At 37.9% G+C, this 22,050-nt stretch overlaps 2 protein-coding genes across 2 annotated transcripts; both read left to right on the top strand.

Moving 5' to 3' along the window:
• The first annotated feature begins 5,353 nt into the window (after positions 1-5,353).
• On the top strand, positions 5,354-17,344 carry LOC130097495 (glutamate-rich protein 1). Its single transcript, XM_056264364.1, has 6 exons — positions 5,354-5,443; positions 5,569-5,709; positions 12,775-12,915; positions 14,494-14,859; positions 15,272-15,463; positions 17,169-17,344. Exons 1-6 carry the CDS (start codon positions 5,425-5,427, stop codon positions 17,246-17,248), a joined length of 939 nt encoding a protein of 312 aa, XP_056120339.1. The 5' UTR covers positions 5,354-5,424; the 3' UTR covers positions 17,249-17,344.
• A 2,365-nt stretch (positions 17,345-19,709) lies between these two features.
• On the top strand, positions 19,710-21,000 carry zgc:193593 (uncharacterized protein LOC564090 homolog). The gene is made up of 2 exons (XM_056264255.1): positions 19,710-19,936; positions 20,441-21,000. The coding sequence occupies exons 1-2, from the start codon at positions 19,886-19,888 to the stop codon at positions 20,759-20,761; spliced, it is 372 nt and encodes a 123-aa protein (XP_056120230.1). The 5' UTR covers positions 19,710-19,885; the 3' UTR covers positions 20,762-21,000.
• The last annotated feature ends 1,050 nt before the right edge of the window (positions 21,001-22,050 follow it).

Genomic DNA, 22,050 nt, shown 5'->3' with positions numbered 1-22,050 from the left:
ACCAGTGTCAGTGTCTTCAGTGTCAAATGATCCTTCACAAATCAGTATAATATGAGGATTTGATGCTCAAGAAACATTTATTATTATTATCAATGTTGAAACAGTTGTTGGTCTGTCAGTTGTACAGTTTTTTTTTTTTTTTTTTAGGATTCTTTGATGAATAGGAAGTTCAAAAGAACAGCATTTGTTTGAAATAGAATATTTTGTAACATTATAAATGTCTTTACTGTCCTTGATAAATAAAAGTATTGATTTCTTTCCTCCAAAAAATAAAAATAAAATTCTCACTGACCCCAAACTTTTGAACGGTAGTGTATATAGTAGAGCTGCACGATTCTGGATAAATTGAGAATCACGATTTTTAGGTTAAAATAAAGATCATGATTCTCCAATGATTATGTACAAAAAACTACAGAAAATAACATGTAATTTACTAGCAGTTCTGACAAAATGTTAATTGCTGCACTTTATAAAAAATATTAACTAAAAATAACTAAAAAATATTTAAATAATTTGATTTACTTTTTTATTGGTTTGAATGAATGATTCAATGACTCACTCATAAGGACTTCAGTTGTTTTACTGTATGAATCAGCATTTTTGAATGAATTTCTTGAAAGAATGATTCAATAAACATAAAAAAATTTAAACAGTCACTTGTCACCACCTACTGGTGAAATGATATAATTTATGCAATCTTTATTTGAAGCGTCAAGTTACATTCAAAAGGCGATTTACTCTATTTTGTTTCCTATCGTAGAATTCAGTGTTTATATCTGAATATATATACGATTTTATCCCTGTACTTCTGTGATCATTTGAATTATTGTAACAAAAATAATGATATTGTGATTTTATTTGTAAATCTGTTTGTGAATGATTTTGTTTCTTTCATACCTATACATGACAACTGCTCTCTCTGGGACAGCGGAAGCACCAACGCAGATCTGAATCGCTGTGATCACACTGGTCAAAGGTTTACGCCATAGCCGAATCGTTGTAATTTACTGTAGGAATGAGATCACAATCTTTTAACGATTAATCGTGCAGCTCTATATAAATGTTGGACTGACACCTGTACTTTTGAAAGCCTACAGAGAAAAACAAGATACTGTGTAAATTGGAAAAAAATTGACATAAGATTATTTGCTTCCAATATCGGACTGAACCCTTTAATTATGCTGAACAATAATACAAATACTAATATTAAACTATAGCGATATGATAAACAAATGCTAATATTGGCATAGCAGGTAGAACAAAATTCCACACCTGTCTTCAACCTATTCTGAGTCACTGAACTGAATAAATGATTTTTTTAAAGGGGTCATATAATGCCATTTTTGTACAAGCTAATTTGATTCTTTAGGGTCTAAATTAAAAGTTTGTAATATACTTTAATTAAAAATTCTCATTAGTATTGTAAGAAAACACTTATTTTACCTGGTCAAAAACAGCTCTGTTTTCAGCACGCCGTTTCAGTGCATATGACTTTAAATGATAATGAGCTTTGCTCACCCCGCCTCTCTGTTCTGCGCATACACCGTTTGTAACACAATAACACAATAACCACGCGTTGTTCATTATAAACGTGGGATTATGAATTATATTGAGAACGTTGTACATAGAAAACATGCTGTAATGTACCCTGAGTGTAAACCGACGCATTCATCGTGAAGCGTGCAGCTGGCGATTTGCAAAGATTATATAAATATTAATATAAAGATTAATAAAACGTTACTCACTTTAGTTCTTCTGAAGGTTCAGCAGGAAGACGAATAGGTTCCGATCCTTTATTCAGGTGCAGCTTCTCAGCAAAACCAGCTTTACACTGATCCTCGTTTATAAAGCAGTCCACTGAGAAATGATTCGGCAAACATGAGAGCATTGACGTTGCTCGTGGGGAATATTCCCTTCGACTCAGCCACTGCGTCTTCAGCGGTTCGGATTTAGGAACATTAAAATGACTGTGTTCGTTATTGCACCCAAGAACAGAACACCACAATCGCTTAGACGCCATTCTGCTCATAGACAGTGCTCCAGCATATCAACAATGACCGCGCCGGTCCGCGCAGACTATGATTGACAGGACGAGCGAGGGCGGGTCTGTGTTGAATCACTGCTGTCATTCAACAATCGCGGGAGGGGCGTCCGTTTTATTGACGTCACAAAAACGAACGGCTCAATTTGAGGCAGGGGAAAACATACAAGGAGATTAAAACAAAAACACTGGATGGATTTTTATCATTATATGATGGTTGTGTACAGGCACTGCCAACACACATTTCAGTACAATCAACTTGTAAAAGTGCATGTACCATTATATGACCCCTTTAAAGATATTTACAGGTAAATCAGCTATATAAGAAGCTTTAATAAACTCTCAGCATGGGCCACCGAACCCTTCAGATCCTCAGTTAAATGTGCTGTCCATCAGTATAAGTGCAAGATACAGAGAAGGCTGATTCTGCCCGTCTGAGTTATTTCTGTAGAGCTGGTGTTTGAAACTGCAAATGAATGCAGCACCCCGCACTTACATTGACAGACAGCTGCATCTGGGAAGCTTTGTACTGCATCTGCTGCTGGCTTATGTAATATGTTTAAAATGGGCATCTTAGAGTCATTTTAGAGAACAGCTTAGATAATGGATGCATATTTTGTCAAATTTGCTCTATCGCAGTCACACACACACACACACACACACATGAAGATTTTCAAGCAAAAGCTACACAGACACAGCCTTCCACTGTTATCCCAACAGCATCAATTAACTGGACTGAGGTGTGAATGCCATTTTGGGTGACCACTAATGGGAGTTTTTCTTATTTGCAACATTGTATTAGGGATGATGACCTGATATTGAATAATTAGCCTATATTATGCCAGATAACCAATAAATGCCCAGTAATCAAATTCTACGCTATTTTTTATAAATAAATTAAAAAATAAAATATTATAAACTAAAATCAACTGTTTTAAACGCTACAAGTGAATTTAGGTATCACAACACATGTACAGATTTGAAAAGGGATATTCATTTTGAGATATGCAAAAGATTCTTAGGCCTGGTTTCAGAGACGCCAGGACATAAACGTGTCTTTTATAAACGTGTCTTAGAAAAAAACATTACTGGTGTGCATCTTGAGACAAAACAAAGGCACGGGCATATTTTAAGATATGCCAGTACATGTGGCTTCAGTTAAAACAGCTCAAACATGCTTTTTAGTCTGGGACTAGCTGCAGTCCGTAGCTTTTGTTTTTAGTTAAAAAGTATCCAAAATGCATATTTGAGAAAATACATAACCACCCAGTGTTCAAAACTATCTGCTTGCCTTAGCTCGATTCAAAGCGGTAAGCTTGTAATAATGTTTTTAATTCCAGTAGTACTGGTGGATTTCCGCGGGAGATTCGAGCATGTCTTTGCGTCATTACGTCACATCTGTAGACATAAAGAAGGAGTCTCGGCTAGTATAAGCTATATTGCGTGTGAGGATGTTGGCCGTGGAGATTTATAGCCTTTTCTCGCAGTACTTGATATAATTAAACTTATCAATTTGATGGTGGATCCAGAAAGGTTCAAACGACAATCACCAGTGACTACAGACTAACCCGCTGTAAAATGCTAAAGACTACGTTCGGACTTTGGAGTGGCGACAGAAAAAAAGAGACTGTAACCGGACCCATGCGAAAACAAGGATACATATCGGAAGGACATTACATGTAGTCACGCAATGCTGACGTTGTTAACATTAACAAGTTGAGAACAAAGTCTAATTTGCACGGTTTTGCGTGATAAGCGATTTTTGGATTTAATCAGCGCGATTTACTGCAATGTCAGAACCAGAACAAAATTGGATGTTACTTACTTGTTCAGATTACATTTTCCGGTGAAAATTATTATGTTGGTCATACTTCCAAAAAGAATAATCTGTGATTCTGAAGTATCCACACCGGCGTGGTGACTGACAGCCTCACACTCTCCTCAATTGTGTTCATCCGCGCTGTGCCGTGTCGAACTACAACTCACGTAAAGTTGATAATTCCGCGAATTACTGCAATTGCAGATTTCGAACAGAGGTGGCGACAAAGAGGGACTAACGTTACTTGTCTGTGAAACTGGGGGATTGTGTAACTTTTAAGTGAGTGTTAGATGATGGTAAAGATAATCTAAAAGTAAAAATAATGTAAATCTGCATGTACAATTAAATATCCAACATAATGTTATTCTAAATTACAAAGAAAATCTCTAATATCACTCATTAACCAATGTGATAGTGTATCTTTACTGATTTACAATTTAATATCTTCCCAACATTAAGAAAGGGGATGTCCCACTGTCACCCCGAATATTCAGATTAGTGGTAGATCAATGTAATTGTTTTAATTACCGATTCTTTAAAAGTTTACATTTATAAGTGGATGTAACCTAATATTGGGTGACTGTAAAGTGCATATCAGTGAATGTTTTCATATCAGTCTGAACTAGAAAAATGTTCTTTGAGGTAGACATATTTAAGCCTACGGTCATTATAAGATGGATAATTAGCGGTTTTGAAAATTGCACTCCAGTTGACCCACACCCAGTTAGGCTATACAGAAACGGGAAGAAGTTGTTTACAAATCAATATCAATGTTCAAGAATGAACAATCTGAGCAAACTTGAGTAATTTTCGGAATAAAATAAAATAAAATAAAAGGCTAAATAAAATTGACAACAAACCTAAATAAGCAAAATATTTGTTGAATCCGACAGGTGAAAATGTCACGCCTTCTCTCGTCAGGTAAGTGATGTAATGCTGAGCTCTGCATCCCGCGCGCCGCCGCACACAAGCTCGTTAGAGTAGAGTGGACTTTTTTGTTTTCTTCTCCACCTTTCAAAAAAACAAGCATGCAGAAATTGCTGAACGTACCTTCTTCCACGTTGACATTCTAGGTATTCGTTGAGCTTGCGGCTACATGGTGAGGATGCAGCGAAGTTTTGAGAGTGCATGCTTAGCAGTCGCCGCCCCGCGGGTGCAGATCAGGTGCAGATGCGGCGGTCCCCTGGAGGTGATGTAGCGCTTATCCACGCCGCTGGAGGGCGCAGTTCAGGACGCTGCACGTTCAGGCGCCATCATGATGAGGTCGGAAACACGACAACACAGGGAAAGAACCTGACGATACTTTCTTTACATTATTATGACATATGTGTGCGATTTTACAGCTCATTTTTTATATTCCCTTCATGTTAAATCCTTTATTCATATTAAATGTGTAAAATAGTCAAAAATTAAATGGCTTAAAGACGGTTGACCTGATTTGCGCTTGATCTACAGCCACTGTTTACACGCCGATCAGAAAAGTGTAATGGTGTAAAAGTGTAACAAAATATAATTTTGTTTACGATTGAGGAAAGAAAGGTCTTCGTGATTTTCAGCCGCTGATATGTCTGTCAGAAAAGAAGGTAAGAAGAGAGCATTGAATATGTGTATGACAGTGCCCACGTGCTACAGAACTTTTTATTGTTGACATATCGTTGACACACAAGAACACAACGTGTGTGTGTGTGTGTGTGTGTGTGTGTGTTAGTATTCCAGTCCAAGGTCCTGCATAGATTGTATCCTGCATCCCAAGAGCAGAGTGTACTGCAACCTGTTGCCCAGGAGCAGAGCATACTTGTACCTGTGCCACCTGTGGAAATCCCTCAATACATCCCACCCAAAAAGCCAGGTTGGAGTTTGCTTTATGCTGAAGTCCTTAAACTTTTAAGGTGACCCTTTTATGCTATTTTAAAGGTACCTGATTTTGTTTTGGAGGTCTCCTACAATAGGTTTACATACTTAATAACTTTATACTTTATTGTCAGACAAGTCTGACATTTTTCTTGCATAACTAGGTCTATGTTTACAACAACCAACAAATATTAAACATCGACATACACTTAAACCTCCCACATTATACATTCAATACTACACTTATACAACTACAACACCTTCACAAACTTTGTTTTTAGCATAACAGCAAACTCTTATACCAAAATGAGTATACTGCAATATTGCAGTATACTCATTATCACAGACCTAAAGAACAACAGAAGAATCTGTTTTCTTGCTCCAAATGACCTAAGACAACGAAGAAAGTAAATTATCTGCTTTGTTCTTTTACAGAGAGTATCAATATGATCTTTCCAGAATAACATAATCATCTATCATCACTCCTAAATATTTGTATGTTTTAACCAGTCTGATTTTTTCATTATGAATAAAAACAGGAATTATATGAGTATCAGATGTAGAACCAAATATAATCTCCTCGGTTTTACTCATATTAATGACGAGCATTATTCACACACCAATCTATCAATTTAGTCACACCTTGTTGATGAAGCCCAGGACTGTCCAAGTCATTCAACACAGATATTAAAACAGTGTCATCAGAATACTTTAAAATATACTGATTTAACATGTCAGTTCAACAGTCGTCTGTATATAAGGTGAAAAGTATGGCAGAACTGACGCAACTTTGTGGTACTCCGGCATTTGTTGTGATTGCAGACGACACAGTTTTATTCACTTTGACTCTCTGAACTCTATCAGTGAGAAATGAGATATACCAATGGATCAGATAGGGATTTACATCCAACTGTACAAGTTTTGACACCAATTTGTCAACCTGTATTGTATTGAATGCAGAAGAGAAATCCAGAAACAAGGATCTTACAGTTGTTTTGGATTTATCCAAATGTTTAGAGATGATATGCACTAAAGCAGCAACTGCATCTTCAGTACTACAACCTTTCTTATAGGCAAACTGCCAAGGACCTAGTTTATCTTTACCTATCTGAACTAAATGCTGAAGTAACAATCTCTCTAGACATTTTCCAATCACAGAGGTAAGGGCTATCGGTCTAAAGTCTTTATATTCTCTTGGACATGAAATTTTAGGTAATGGTTTTATGTATGCGGTCTTCCATATCAACAAGCCGGTGGCACCGACACCCCGGTGCCTTTAGGGTTACTGTGCATGACGGGCAATAACGTAACCCCGCTTTGACCTTTGAGAAGATGTGTGCTGTAGAGCTTGCATCAGTGTGGGCTCTGCAAAAGTGTGCATTGAGGGCACATATCAACCACAAAGTATGCGTGAGCAACCTTCTGAAACCTAAAATGAAAAATGAGACACCCTACGGTCTCATGGACTTAATGGACACATGAAATAAGTACACAAGTTTGAAAGTTATATGAAGTGTGTCAAGACAGAATATTTGCCTGATCTGATTAGAAAAATAGTTTGTGTGTGTGTGTGTGTGTGTGTGTGTGTGTGTGTGTGTGTGTGTGTGTGTGTGTGTGTGTGTGTGTGTGTGTGTGTGTGTGTGTGTGTGTGTGTGTGTGTGTGTGTGTGTGTGTGTGTGTGTGTGAGGCGTGATTGAACAATGTAGACATAAAAACATACTCCGTCCTTTTGTTCATACAGGACATTATTCAAACTGCAAAGTGTTTACTTATATTTGTGTACAATCGCAATAAAACACAACATTGTGCTTTTGTCAAACTGTAAACTACAACTGTCACCCAACCAAAATCTCTTACACACACACACACACACACACACACACACACACACACACACACACATAGTTTAAAAGCAAAAAAATCTTTTGGACATTCATCATATTGCATTGGTTTTCATTTCTTGTCCTTTGAACAGAGCCCTAATCTGTTTATTTTTTCAGTTACACATTCTACATTGATTAAAAAAGAAAAATCAAATGTGTTTTTATTTTATACATAAATAAATAATCTATCATTCAGATGAGAATAAAGTTAGTGTTAGTTCAAATTTTAAGGAAAACAAAAATATGATCTGAAATATCGCACATTCATTTAAAATTCATTCAGGTTCAATTACCAAACATACAAATCTCAATGTAATTTAAAGCAAACAATACGTTTAAAATATATGGGTTGTATGCAATTTTTTTATATATAAAAAGATATATATCCAAAAATACAAAGCCTAAACTTTAACAAGGGTTAAACAATCACTGTAACAGACACAATCACACACACACACACACACACACACACGTCAAATCACTTACATTTTAGATGCAATATTGACTTTTTTTCTGTTTCAGCAGCGAAAATAGTTCAACAAAGATCACAGCAGAACCATCGAGCATCTCACAGCAACGCGTTCTCATTACTGAATGATTCAGCATTTTGAACGAATCGGTTGACTCAAAGATTCAACGACCAATCCATAATCTGTCTCATTCATGAATGACTCAGCCGTTCGAACGAATCGTTTGAACGAATGAATCAATGACTCGCTCATTAAGACGGTCGCCTGGCGACACCTAATGACGGTTTAGTGATATGTTTAAAAGTATCATTCTTTCCAACGATTGTTAATTAACTCATATTTGAAACATAAGCTATATATACATGCTTGCCAAATATATGTATAAATATCATTTTGGACACAAGAGGGCAGTATGGCTAAAGAACCCTATGTATAATTTAGGAGCAGAACCCTATGTATAATTTTGTGTTTAAACTAACTATCACTCGAAGAGCCCCTCCCCACACAGACACAGACACACACACACACACACACACAGTTCGCCCGCGCCTCTCTCTCTCGCGCGCACACACACACACACACACACACTCCAGCATTGCAATTTTGAGATCGCAGCTTGTTCATTATGCTGCGTTCACACCAAACTTTTATACTCTTTTGTTGTTGTGGTTTCCATGAAGAATAATAGGCTATTGAACTCACAATTCAAGCAATCGGCCCCAGAAAAGGCGCTAATTTTAAAATGAAACTAAAGGCTGCACGGGCATTCATAACGGTGCGCGTCCACGGCGATGAGCGAGCAGAACTTTAGTTAATTCCTACTTCCATAGGAATTCCCTCGAGCGCTCTGCACGTGGCCATTATCAATGTCCCGTATTTAAAAGCTCTCGGCCCTCAGTCACATACCAAATATATGTATAATGTATATATAAATATAATTTTGGACACAAGAGGGCAGTATGGCCCTATGTATAATTTTGTGTTTAAACTAAACTATCACACGAAGAGCCCCTCCCCACACAGACACAGACACACACACACATTTTGTGTGCATTTTGTGTGCACACACAATGCAGGGTGCATTCTCTCTGTCAGAGGGAGAGGGAGAGAAAATTCTCAGAAACATCCACATTCAAACTAAAATATCTGACTTCCTCTTGGTCTGAGCTAATGACAGTTAATTAGAAAGTTGTCCGGCTTGATCTGAACAATATGCGTACCGAGTTTTATGATTGTAGGTAAAACTATAAAACTAACACCCCCACTTTTGTCAAAAGGTGGCGCTACTGAGTCCCTGCACCATGCCCGTTTCTGAAACTTTGCACGTCTATCTGTCTGTCGAGTTTCATGCAATTTCAAGCAATTTCAGGCATGCTAAGAGTCTCAAAAGCATAAAAAAAGAATATTAAAGTTTGATGCGTTGCCATGGCAACAGTATCTAAGATATCAAGAATCCATTCACAGGTCTACATCTGGCGTGTGTTTACATTATAGTAGTGAAGTTTGAAGCAAATTGGGTAAAAATAAGAGGGTGATTTCAAAGCATTTTGAAAGTGACACACTTCCTGCTGCCAGTTGGTGGCGCTATAACTTTGACTCACAATAGTCACATCCATGTGATCGACCTCTTACAGCGAACACACTGCTGAAGTTTCATCAAGATCAGTCAATGTATGCTGAAGTTATAACACACTTCCTGTTTCCATTATTCGCCATAAATTTGTTTCCTCGCCACGGCCACACCGTTCGAGATATCAAAAATCCGTTCGCAATTTGGGATCCTCAATGTCTTGACTTCATGCACACCGAGTTTGGAGACGAACGGCGGAATTCCCTAGGAGAAGTGTTTCAAATTCCTGAGCATGCGTTTCCAAACAACCCTAAATAGCCGACTTCCTGTTGGGCTGGCGTAAAAAGTAAGAGCATGAAGGATATATGAACCGATGAGATCTATATGTGTACCAAGTTTCAAATTATTACATGAAAGCGTGTTTGATTTATAGACCCAGTTTTCGGACCGCGTTCCAGGGGGCGCTGTCGAGCCCCCCTGCCACGCCCGGGTACCATCTTCAGCCCGGTGCAAAGTTTCAAGAGTTTTCGAGCACGTTAAGGGCCCCAAAAGTGCCCGAAAGATTGATAGAAAAAGAATAATAATAATAATAATAAATAATCCTTAGGAAAACAATAGGGCCTTCGCCTTTTCAAGGCTTGGGCCCTAATTACAATAGATTTTTTTGAAGACGACAATCCAGTCATTGTTTTCATGATGTCCCAAACCTTTTTAGTATTATTAGTTTTAAAGGCTTTCTCCAAATGCCTCTTATGATCTTCTTTTGTTTCTTTTAATTTAATTTTCAACTCTCTTTCTGTTTAAGTGCCCTAATATCCTTATCCTTAAATGCTACTTTCCTCAAATGTATAATTTCTTTAATAGCTTTAGTCACATATGGTTTGTTACTTGGATAAACTTTAATCTCTTTTGTAGGTATGACCAGCTCCACACAGAAGTTAATATAATCATTTAACACTAGTTCTTTCATCAAGTGAGGCTTCCTCAAAAGATTTCCCAATATTTTTAGTCGAAACAGGCTTTCAGTTGTTGTACACTTTCATTCGACCACAATCTAATAATTTTCTTTTCTGGTTTGCTTTTTTAAGTTTGGTGCTGTACACAGGAGTGATATCCACTACATTATGATCAGAGTTTAGAATTGGTGGCATACTCTTCGTCTTCGACACATAAGCATCTTTGACATTCACAAAGCACTTATCAAGAATGTTATTGTTTCTTGTTTGAGTCTTTACGTGCTGTTCAAATCCCGGCAACAAAGTCTCCAATTTGCACTGGTTTAAATTGCCCAGCACGATCACGGGTGCATTTGAGTAGCTGAGCTGTAGTTCGTGAATATAGTCCGCTATCAGGCTGGCTGCCTGAAATGGTTTACAGCTGGGCGGAACATATACCATGAACAGCAAAATACAACCAAATTCTCTAGGCAGATAAAAAGGTCTTAAAGTCATGCCGAGAATTTACACATTTGGATCACATATCTTATATTTTTACTGAATACGCTCGGCACCATTTCTCATTTATATACACACAGACGCCGCCCCCTTTACTTTTACCCGAAACTTTGTCTCTGTCAGCTCATACTAATGTAAATCCAGGGATCTCAAAAAGCGAGTCATGCATCTAAGGACAAAAAAAAAAACTTTAAATTCTCATAACATACATTGCAGTATCACCTCTTTTATCACAGTGCCTGAAATGGTACGATAAATGAATCTGTCTTTCTAAGCCACTCCTTTCCGAAAGCCAACTCTGCTCTGATTGGTCAGGTGGCCCAGTCTGTTGTGATTGGTCTACCACTTAAAGCACATGGCGGAAACAAAACGCCTACTACTATATCTGAATTTAAACTCCGGAGGCTTCATTAGCACTTGTATACAGTAACAATGGCAATGGTGTACCATATCTATCTTGAGTCCTCATCCTTGGAACTACATGCAAAGTGGATTTGCTTTCGCAATTCGCAGCGTAGAAAGCAGTGTCTTCGCGACATGTCGACAACATGAACCAAACTCTTCCAGGCCTCAGCTACAACTGCAGTGTTGTGTTTGAAGGGTTTAAAGGAACACTCCGACTTTTTGGGACTTTAGCCTATTCACCTTATCCCCCAGAGTTAGATAAGTCCATACATACCTTTTTCATCTCCGTGCGTGCTATAAGTCTGTTTGACGCACCCACCGCTAGCCTAGCTTAGCACAAAGACTGGATCTAAATGGTTGCAGCTAGCATACTAATCCAAATAAGTGACAAAATAACGCAAACATTTTCCTATTTACATGTTGTGATTTGTATAGTCACAGAGTGTACAAAAAACAAAGTCACATGACACAGACATATTTTAACCGTATAAATACTGGGAACTATATTCTCTGAAGGCGAAGCACTGCTACTTGGGCGGAGTGATAACCGCAGCACATGAGACGCGCTCTCTGCTCCTCACCACGGCGCGTCTCAGGTGCTGCGGTTATCACTCCGCCCAAGTAGCAGTGCTTCGCCTTCAGAGAATATAGTTCCCAGTATTTATACGGTTAAAATATGTCTGTGTCTCATGTGACTTTGTTTTTTGTACACTCTGTGACTATACAAATCACAACATGTAAATAGGAAAATGTTTGCGTTATTTTGTCACTTATTTGGATTAGTATGCTAGCTGCAACCATTTACATCCAGTCTTTGTGCTAAGCTAGGCTAGCGGTGGGTGCGTCAAACAGACTTATAGCACGCACGGAGATGAAAAAGGTATGTATGGACTTATCTAACTCTGGGGGATAAGGTGAATAGGCTAAAGTCCCAAAAAGTCGGAGTGTTCCTTTAAGTAGACATTGTTGACGGACAGCAAATTAAGTCCATAGGCAGTTTATGCAAATTTGTTACAAACCTACATTGGTTTGTGCAGGAAATAAGACTGGAATTACTGACGACTTGTTTCAGGCAGTTCAGAATCGGTTCTTTCTTTTGGGAGACAATAACTCCATTTCTTGTGCACTTTAGTCTTTGAAAATTTGCAGACATTTTACATTTACAAATAGCTATATATTATATAAAACACTACATGGAAGGTAATATCCGAAAAAGCATAATAGGAGCACTAACAGGGGACTTGACTGCTTGTTCGCCCTTTCTTTCTCTCCCTTTCTTAGGTGATGAGAAAAGTACAGCTGTACCAGGCAAAAAGCTCTACACTGTACTTTCTCCTCCTCAAGGCTACCTGATCACTAGCGGGGATGATCCTGTCACACTGTCCAATCCAGATTCCATTGACTCTGAGAACAGCCCAGTCGGTGAGTTGGTGACAACCGTGTTCAATCTATTAATGATACACCTCTTAGGTTAAGACCACCATCGCTTTTCCCTTTTATTTGATTTCTCTTTCAGTCACACATTCCAGTATGAAATGGATACCACTAGTTGCTGTGAAGTGATCCTAGTAATCCCTGTAAATAATTATCAGTCACTGCAGATTATATTAGCCAGTCTGCAGCTGTATCTTGATATCCTGATAGATATTTTACTTTTAAATTATTTAGACTAATCAATTGGGTTTTTTTAATATTGGGTGATTTTTCTGTTTATTTTAATTTGCAACTCCTGTTGTGGATCCAAATGATCAAATCGTTTGATTCAGTGAAGCATATTAGCCACAGCACCCATGATAAAAAAACCAACTCAGAAATAACATCCTTATTCATCAGCAAAACAGTTCGGATTTATCATCTACACAAACACAAAATTAGTCAATTCTATGCTTAATTCGCACAAATATTACGGAACCAAAAGGAATCGGACCGTTTGAGATATTTAATTTGCCCTGATCATTTGTGATATTTCATTGTGGCCCAATTGATGCATGCTTTTTCCTGCTTCCTGATGTATTTATACAGGTAGGACAAGCAAAATCAAGGGTTTAACAAAATTTGGGTCTGTTGTAACTTCCTTTTTGGGTACTTGTACTATATGACATTACATTTTAATAAATACAAATATTTAATGACAAAACCAAGCACCTCCTCTATACGAGGTTACATTGTTGCATCTTTTATTACACATTACTCATCCCACCATCATGAGTCTTTTAGTTCATGTGTCGTATCTGTAGTTTGGCTTAGTATGCATGTTATACTTCTTTCCTCTTTCACTAAAAAGCTCTGTAGATTTCTTCCTCCTACTGTCTTTTTGTTGCTATTGATCTGAATAGACCTCAATAGACCTGCAGAGCAGCAATAACTTAATTCGCAAGCTCTCTCTCACTCACACACACACACACATATATTTACTCATACTGTCCATGTTATTGAGGCCTTTCCTCATCCCTCCTTTATTGCAAACCGGTCTCATTGTATGAGCTGTATGCTGATGAGCTGAATCTTTGCTTCCTGCGGTGTGTCACTCAGATGTGCGGTCAGTTTCTCTGCTCTGAATACAGATGAAAAAAATCAATAGCTCAGCACAACTCAGTGTGTTTGTATAGTCCTAAGTAGCTCGAAAAGCCTTGCAGAAAACCCCTGAAAGGGCAAAGGGGTGTGTGCGCGTGCGTGTGTGTGTGTGTGTGTGTGTGTGGCTGTGGTGCACTATCCACTCTGGTAATTGCCTTTTATACAGCATGTGTACATTTCTTGTAGGATGCTTTTTATTTGAAAGAGTCTACCAAGAGCATAAATGTAATGAGGCTATAACTGATGTCATTCAGTTGTGATAGTGTATTTATTTAAATCCATTCATGACAAATCAGTCACATTAAACCTCTTTTTCCAGATAATGGAGCCTGATGCTTGTCGGATTTAAAACCCCTTTGTAATAATTCTAATACTGTGAGAAAGTCCATAATCCTCCTCACAATGAGCCATTTTTGGATCTTTCAGACGCAGATGACCATGATTTACATAAGAAGAGGAAAAGGAGGAGAAAGAAAAAAGTGTCTCCCATTATTTCAGCCAAGGTATCCACCCCTCCAGCAGAGGGCGCTGTACAGGGCCAGACAGATGCTGTACATCCCAGCGATGAAGGGGACACTGGAAGCTCATTGAGCATAGAGCGGCTCAGCAAAAACAGAAAGAGGAAGATGAAGAAAAAACGGCACAAAGAGAAACTCATCGCTCTTGGACTGGTGCCTCATGTGAGAGCTGTTGAGTTCACATACGCACAGAGTGGACATGGAAATTCAGAGGAGGTGCTCAACTTCCTTCGTACCACACAGGAGATCTACCTGTCTGATCGCAAGTCCTCTGGTATAGCATTTTACTATAGCATCACTTTTTTGTGACTGTTTTCAACATTGATAATATGAATAAATGTTTCTTGAGCAGCAAATCAGCATATTAGAATGATTTAGAATGAAGGATTATGTGACACTGAAGACTGAAAATTGCTGAAAATTCAGCTTTGCCATCACAGAAATAAATTCCATTTTAAAATATATTCAAGTAGAAAACATGATTTTATATTAAAAATAAAGTAAAAATATTTCACAATATTACTGTTTTTGCTGTATTTTGGCTCAAATAAATGAAGCCTTGGTGAGCAGAAGACACTTCTTTTAAAAGCATAAAAAATCTTACTGATCCAAAACTTTTGATACAGTGTATATGTGTGTGTATAAAAGTATTGAGATACATAATGTATTGGTACTCTTCTTTTCAGGCTCCTGTGTAGAAAGTGGACATGCTCTCTCCCTCACTGCAGCTGAGACTCTGTTCTCTCGTCTGTCTGGTAGGACGCTGCCTCCTGCTGAGATCTCCAGGCTGTGTGGACTCAGGGCTCTATTGGTGAATAATGAAGACCAGTTAAAATCACAGCTACAAGAATTCAGGGACACAAGCACATTGCCTGCAGGTGAATGAGGGCGCTTGGACCTCCCATGTCTGAACATCATGCATGTGTGTTTTTGTTTTATAGTAATATTGCAAACAATAGAATATTGATTTCACTGCCAAAAGACTAAAAATGCCCACAAATATACAAGCTACTATCATACAAAAGGGGGGAGGGGGTTTACAAGCTTTCGTGAGGCACACTCGCAATGTCTCTCACTCTCTCTCTCTCTGCAGTGCGCGCTATGTATGTTATGCGCGCAGTATGTTCTGTCTCGCACGCGCGCTCTAGATTCCGGGAGATTTGAACTAATTGACTTTATGCACAGCTGCACTACTTCCTGAACTTAAGCCAGCTCCTTTATTTCCTGTCTTACATTATTGGACACATTGATTAATTCAGGTGTGCCTGACCAGCCCGTTCTCATCCCAAGGCGTCATACATGTGACGCTTTGGACATTTCGTCGAAATCTTACGCACATGGCATCCTTTAGCATCAATATGAGACGCAGAACCCAAGGCGTCATACAGGTGACGCTCGTCTAAATCCGACGCACATGGCATCGTTTAGCGTCAATATGAGACGCAGATCCCAAGGCGTCATAACCGTAACCCCACCCCAGACCTAAACCTACCCATAACAGTGCGTGTTATATTGACGCTAAAGGATGCCATGTGCGTAAGATTTCGACGAAATGTCATATGGCATCACCTATATGACGCCAAAGGATGAGAATGCGTTGGCCTGACCTCAGTAGTCATAGCAACAATAATCAGACACACCTGGATTAATCAGTGTGTCCAATAATGTAAGACAGGAAATAAAGGAGCTGGCTTAAGTTCAGGAAGTATTGCAGCTGTGCATAAAGTCAATTCGCGGGGAGACGCTATCAATATGCGGGAGACTCCCGGAACTTCCGGGAGACTTGGGATGTCTGCACTTATAAAACATTAACTGACAAGGAAACGAGGTATAAAGACACAAGACAATGCAAACACATAGCCCAAAACAACCGGCCATGTGCTTGCACACAAAACAAGAGACAAGTACATGACAGCAACAGTCAGTAAGTTCGATTCTCAACATACCCAAAGTATCGATCAAGAAAAAGCTGCAGCATACAAAGTGCTTTCTAGGAAATGTTTGGCTTTATATGCATAAAAAAACAATAACAATTTTGTGTGTTTACATTGAATGTGCCCGTAGTGGGGCTTTTAGCATTACTTTTCACGTATGTGTGTTTCTGAAGTCAGATTAGACCTTAATAAGATGATCAGTGTTTTACTAAGGAGCTACAAGCACCCAGCGGATTCACGACATTCCGCGCAGGTGTCCATGGTGACTCCTAAACATAGCCTCCATCTCCACAACCACCACAGGAGACAACATTTATCCACTTTTTCCCCCATACACCATTATTTTCACCATTAATTGCAGTAGGCCATTAATGTTACTCTGCAGATATGTGTTTTCCCTCAGATGTCCTAATAACAAAAAATTGTATGGGAATCTAGGTCCAATAGTGCATTTAAATAAAGCGGTACTTTTTATTTTTATTTAGCCCTTATTTGACCAGGTTGGTCCTGTTGTGATTTTAATCTCTGGCCAAAATATCAGCCAAATCTAGACAGTAGTAAACATAAATTCATGATACCTAAGCAAACAACATAAGAGCACATAATTATGGGCAAATGTTTTATTTAGATGATCTTTCTCGTTTTACAGATGAGGTTTCAGTGGTATGTGCTCTTATTGAGTATTGGCTGACAGAGATTCTGCCCATACAGAGACAGCAGAAGACATGACGTCCCCAGATTCAGAGCCCAAGAGGATAGCGACTGTGAATAACCAGCAGGTCTCTGATTGTAATATCTCGTCAGTCATGCTGTTTTATAGTCAAGGAATTTTTAAAGACCCAGCATGATATATTCTAGTTTATCTTGCCTTCACAATAATAATTACTTGTGAAAAAGATTTTTTACACATTTTCTGCTGCTAATTTTTTTATCGTAGGTCACCAATACACTCTCACAGCTGTTCCAGAAAGTATGTTTCTGCTATCCAAACACTAGAGTATTATTATTGACCGTGATGCTGGATCACCGGTCTTCCACAGCTCATTATGCGTGGTTTAGCGTCTTAGCAGCTAATTACCTTAACATCAGAACGTCAGCAGCCCCTCACTGATCTCAGAGACTGTTTAGATCATGACATTTAAGCTTTTACTCGCTAGACTGCTCATTTCACCAAAACAAAGCCTCATTTACGTTTTTGTTTTTTTCTTTTGATATTTAATGAGCTACTTTGGGGCATCGATGTGAGAAGCCACTGTGACTATCAGTGCGACTAGAAAAATGTCTTAGTGCAGCTATAAAGATATTAAAGTTTTATTTCAATTCACGAGATAAACAAATGTGTCCTTGTTTCCATTGATTGTTTGATATACCTACCTGCATTAAGAGCAGTGCACGACATACAAAGATCCATTTAAACGGATACAATGGCTTATCCATGACGTCAAGGAAGAATGACTTTAGCTAAACAAGCATCTCTAGACAGCCATGTGTGTGTTTGTGCTAATCTGAGATACTCAAGGCAACCCACAGCATGGGCTTTGATGCCATTATAGGATCACATGGATCTGGGTTGGCTCAGACAGAGAATACGTTTTTTTATTGCTTCCCATTAGGTTACAATGTTTAGAAATAATAACCCTTCTGTTTCTCTGAGAAATGTTTTCTTACGCCAGCTGGAATATGGTGCGGACGACACAGCAGGTGTGATGGTGGAATTATAGCAGCTGAAAAGAACAAAATATCATCTTGTTTTAGCACTAAGCGCAGCATATCATCACACTAAATGCTCACTGCAGCTTTAATATCGCAGTTTATTGATTTATGGTTTATAGATCATATCCACTCAAAAGATGAGGCAATCCTGCAAAGAGGTGGAGCAAATATCTGCCAGTCATAAATGCTCAGAAAAGCTATTTAATTTAAACATACTAAATGATCTGCCTCTGACTGAGGTCTGTTTGTTTAAGAGGTCCTCATAAAGAACCAGATTTGTCGGTCCCCAGTGAGGCCCTCAACTCACAGACTGATATAACATTGTGTGGCTAAAGGGTCTAGGACTGTGTTAGGAAAGACAATATTCTGCTGTCCCCTGTTTATTATGTTCTCTACCCTGAGGCAAAACTCAGACAGGTTCATTTTGCGGTGTAGCAACAAACAGATACTTAACTAGGTGAATAAGCAAGACAAAATGGTGGCAGAAACTGCTACACAATACTGTTTCTGTTTGTAGAATCTACACCACCATTCAAAAGTTTGGGGTCAGTAAGAGTTTTTTTTTAAGAATTCTTAACTTTTATTAACCATGCATTAAATGTATCAAAAGTAACTGTAAAACTTTTACATTGTTACAAAAGATTTATATTTTAAATAAATGCTGTTAAATGTTTTTTTTTACTTTCTATTCATCAAATAATCCAAAAAAAATAAGTTTCCATAGAAATATTAACAACAAAATATTATTTTTAATATAATAACAATAAAAATGTTTCTTTAACGGCAAATCAACATATTAGAATGATTTCTGAAAGATCATGCGACCCTGAAGACTGTAATGATGCAGAAAATTCAGCTTTGCCATCACAAGAATGAAATACATTTTAAAATATATTCAAAAAGAAAACCGTTATTTTACATTGAATAATATTTCACATAATTAATGTTCTTACTGGATTTTTGATCAAATAAATTAAAAAAAAATACTTTTGTGACTTTTTTTTTAAAGATTTTTTTCAAAAACCAAATCTGACTGACTACAACGGTGACTACAAAAGTAGTTTGTACCTATAGGACTATTGTCTGTACTGTTGTAATACATTGGTATTCTTGGTGTATATACACTGTATGGTATCATACAGTACCATGGTAATATCATCTGATATTGATGATATATCTGTTGTTTTTTGTTTAAAATTTTGTTTGTTTTATGTCATGTTTTTATATTATTTTGTGGGATTCTTTTTTCTTCACTTTTTTTTTTTTTCATTTTGTTTTTGTTCTGATAACTGGGTCGCCTCTGACCTGTGTCAGTAGACTTTATAGCCCTTTCCGGCTTTACACGTGCCAAGCTATACAAGGATGTCGTCCTTCACAACAACTTAACCTCATATCCTATACTGTCGCAGCTGTCGTCATCGCTAGCATGTCAAGTGTGTGCTAGCCTCTTTTGTTAATCTCATTGAGAGATAGACAGACAGATGGGGACTCTATATAAGCTATGATCACAGGAAGACGTGATAGACGTGCACTCCTACCTGAGTGAGCTCTATCCTCTGTGAAGACTCTCTGTCAGAAAGGAAAGAAACAAGGAACCAGAGGAAGAGGTAGTCCTGCTCACAAACAGCTCCGAGGCCTAGTGACAAACTTGACATGTTTTTTGGTCTCCCACGTACTACTTCAGGATACATTCGCTACTTGCAGGTAAGTAAAAGAATCTGTCCAGATGTGCATGTTATGGATAAAAAACTGAATAGCTAAACAGTCTAAATTAATCATCTGTAGATGTTTATAGTTTTGTATATATATATAATATATATATATTTGTATTTCCACCTGACCTGGGGCAGAACTCCAGTGCTAAACATAAAGCTGATTGGACGTTGATGTAATGGGTGAATAATTGTTTTCTATAATTCAAGAATTTTTATAACATTCCACATGGTGTGATTTCAATCACTATAATCTCAAATTAAGCCTTAAATCTGCAATTATTACATTAGAGAACTGTTTGATCTAATTATAATATTTTACGTGTTAATAATGATTATGATTTGTATTATGATTCAAACATTTAATGTTTCACAGCCAAAAGAAAAGAGTCATCATTCAGTCATGCAGGTTGAGGTGTTTCTAATTAAATGTGACCTGAAATGTAATGTTTGTCAGTTCATCACACAATATAAACGTGTTTACACTCTCTTTCAGACGTCAGCAGTGCAGACTGTGATCTACAGGGCACACAATCTTGTAGTGCCGAGGTTGGCTGTTGTTCTGGGTGCTTTGGGGTTTGCAATGTCCGGATACAGCTCTCGCCAACTCACTATTCACCACCGACCCTCCACTAGCATCCTTCATTGGCTGTCCAAACCCGCCATTAATGTTGAGAGTCCAGGATCCCCATCAGCCCGAGCCCGTAAGGCTCAAGCCAATGCTGCCATGGCATCCATCAAAAAAGATGAAGAGGATCAACCAATCAAAAACACAGGTGGCATCGAGCAGCCTGTGAAGACATCAACTGCCGTATAAAGAAAAAACGTTAGCCATACAAGGTCTTACTGTGTAAGATGGAGCATTAGTCAATAATTTAGTCAGTAGGGGAATGTGCCTTTGTACAAGAAAGCCGGTTTGCCCTGATTAGTTTGTGTTTATTTATGAGGTCGGCCACAGTTGCACAAATGATTCAGCAGATCTGTATTAATGACCAAGTGTTGGTCATATATTGAATTGACATGTTTGTGAAAATTACTTGAATTTTTTTTTAAATCTGTAAAAATACACAAATACGCTGTCACTGGTAGAGCGACATTGTGAATTCAACTCAATTTTAATCATAGTCTGAACCAAGCCCAGATACTAGGCATAATTTACACATGTCTGTCAGTGACATCCTGATGACTGGTCTTAGAAATGTATTTACAGTAACAATATCACCCACTTTGGGATGTTTCCTAAGCTAAATCGTTTCCTGAAGATTAATCCACTGAGTTTATTTACTAGGGCTTGTTAATGAGATGTGGTAGATTGTGAATGAGCGAGAAGCTGATTAACCTGTTATACGTCTTACAGAGAGAATATGGCATTAAAAACAGTCCTGTATTGCACACAGAATTAAACTACATGCAGACAACTGGGAGGATTGTTCTGATATGTTTTGTATTTATAATGTCTTTAAATGCTTATTTTAGTTTTTATATGGCTGCAGTCCTGATAACTGTCTATCTTATAAACAAGAAATGCAAACTTGTGTAAATTTAGCTGTGTACGCATTTACATTTTATGCAAATAAAGAACTAACTTAATTTTTAAAAAGCCTTTTTATTTAAAAGTCATTGACTTTTATGGTCTATAGTTTTTTTTATATTGTGATAAAAAAAAAACATTAATAAATCACTTCAGCTTATTGCCTTGCAGTCATTACAGTATTACTAGCCTACATTAGATCAGATAAGTTAAACAACAATCTTAACCTTCTGTTGCTCAGTGCTCAAGTCTTTAAATTAGGATCAGGTCAGAGAGGTTATGGTGAACTGACAGACTGCCTGTAGTATTCGTTAATCTATATAAATCACACCTCAGAGTAGGCTAACTTTAAGCATAAACCCATAATAACGAGAATGTTAATGAGGGAATGTAGGCCTACTCGCACGTGACTCATGGTGGAAAGTAATAACTCCGTCACTTGAAGGGTGTTTACACAGGAGTTGTTTATTTGTGAGTTGTCGCTCCTCCTTCAAAAGCTGAGGACAGTAAGATCATAATGCTTTAGATCTAGTTCACGCTGTTTTCAGTAGTAGTACTGCTCATTCCTCATGAGG

Source organism: Rhinichthys klamathensis, unplaced genomic scaffold (assembly GCF_029890125.1).
Source record: "Rhinichthys klamathensis goyatoka isolate OS25496 unplaced genomic scaffold, OSU_Roscu_1.1 h1tg000220l_1, whole genome shotgun sequence".
Lineage (NCBI taxonomy): Eukaryota > Metazoa > Chordata > Actinopteri > Cypriniformes > Leuciscidae > Rhinichthys > Rhinichthys klamathensis.
Note: the sequence above shows the minus strand (reverse complement) of the source record. Positions and strands in the feature narration are given on the sequence as shown.

Bases quoted from the DNA above. Each gene is read 5' to 3' on its own strand.
- zgc:193593 (XM_056264255.1), top strand. From the start codon at position 19,886: ATGTTTTTTGGTCTCCCACGTACTACTTCAGGATACATTCGCTACTTG. The intron at 19,937-20,440 runs GTAAGTAAAAGA...ACTCTCTTTCAG, and splicing joins GATACATTCGCTACTTGCAG to ACGTCAGCAGTGCAGACTGT.
- LOC130097495 (XM_056264364.1), top strand. The intron at 12,916-14,493 runs GTGAGTTGGTGA...TGGATCTTTCAG, and splicing joins CTCTGAGAACAGCCCAGTCG to ACGCAGATGACCATGATTTA. The intron at 15,464-17,168 runs GTGAATGAGGGC...CTCGTTTTACAG, and splicing joins CACAAGCACATTGCCTGCAG to ATGAGGTTTCAGTGGTATGT.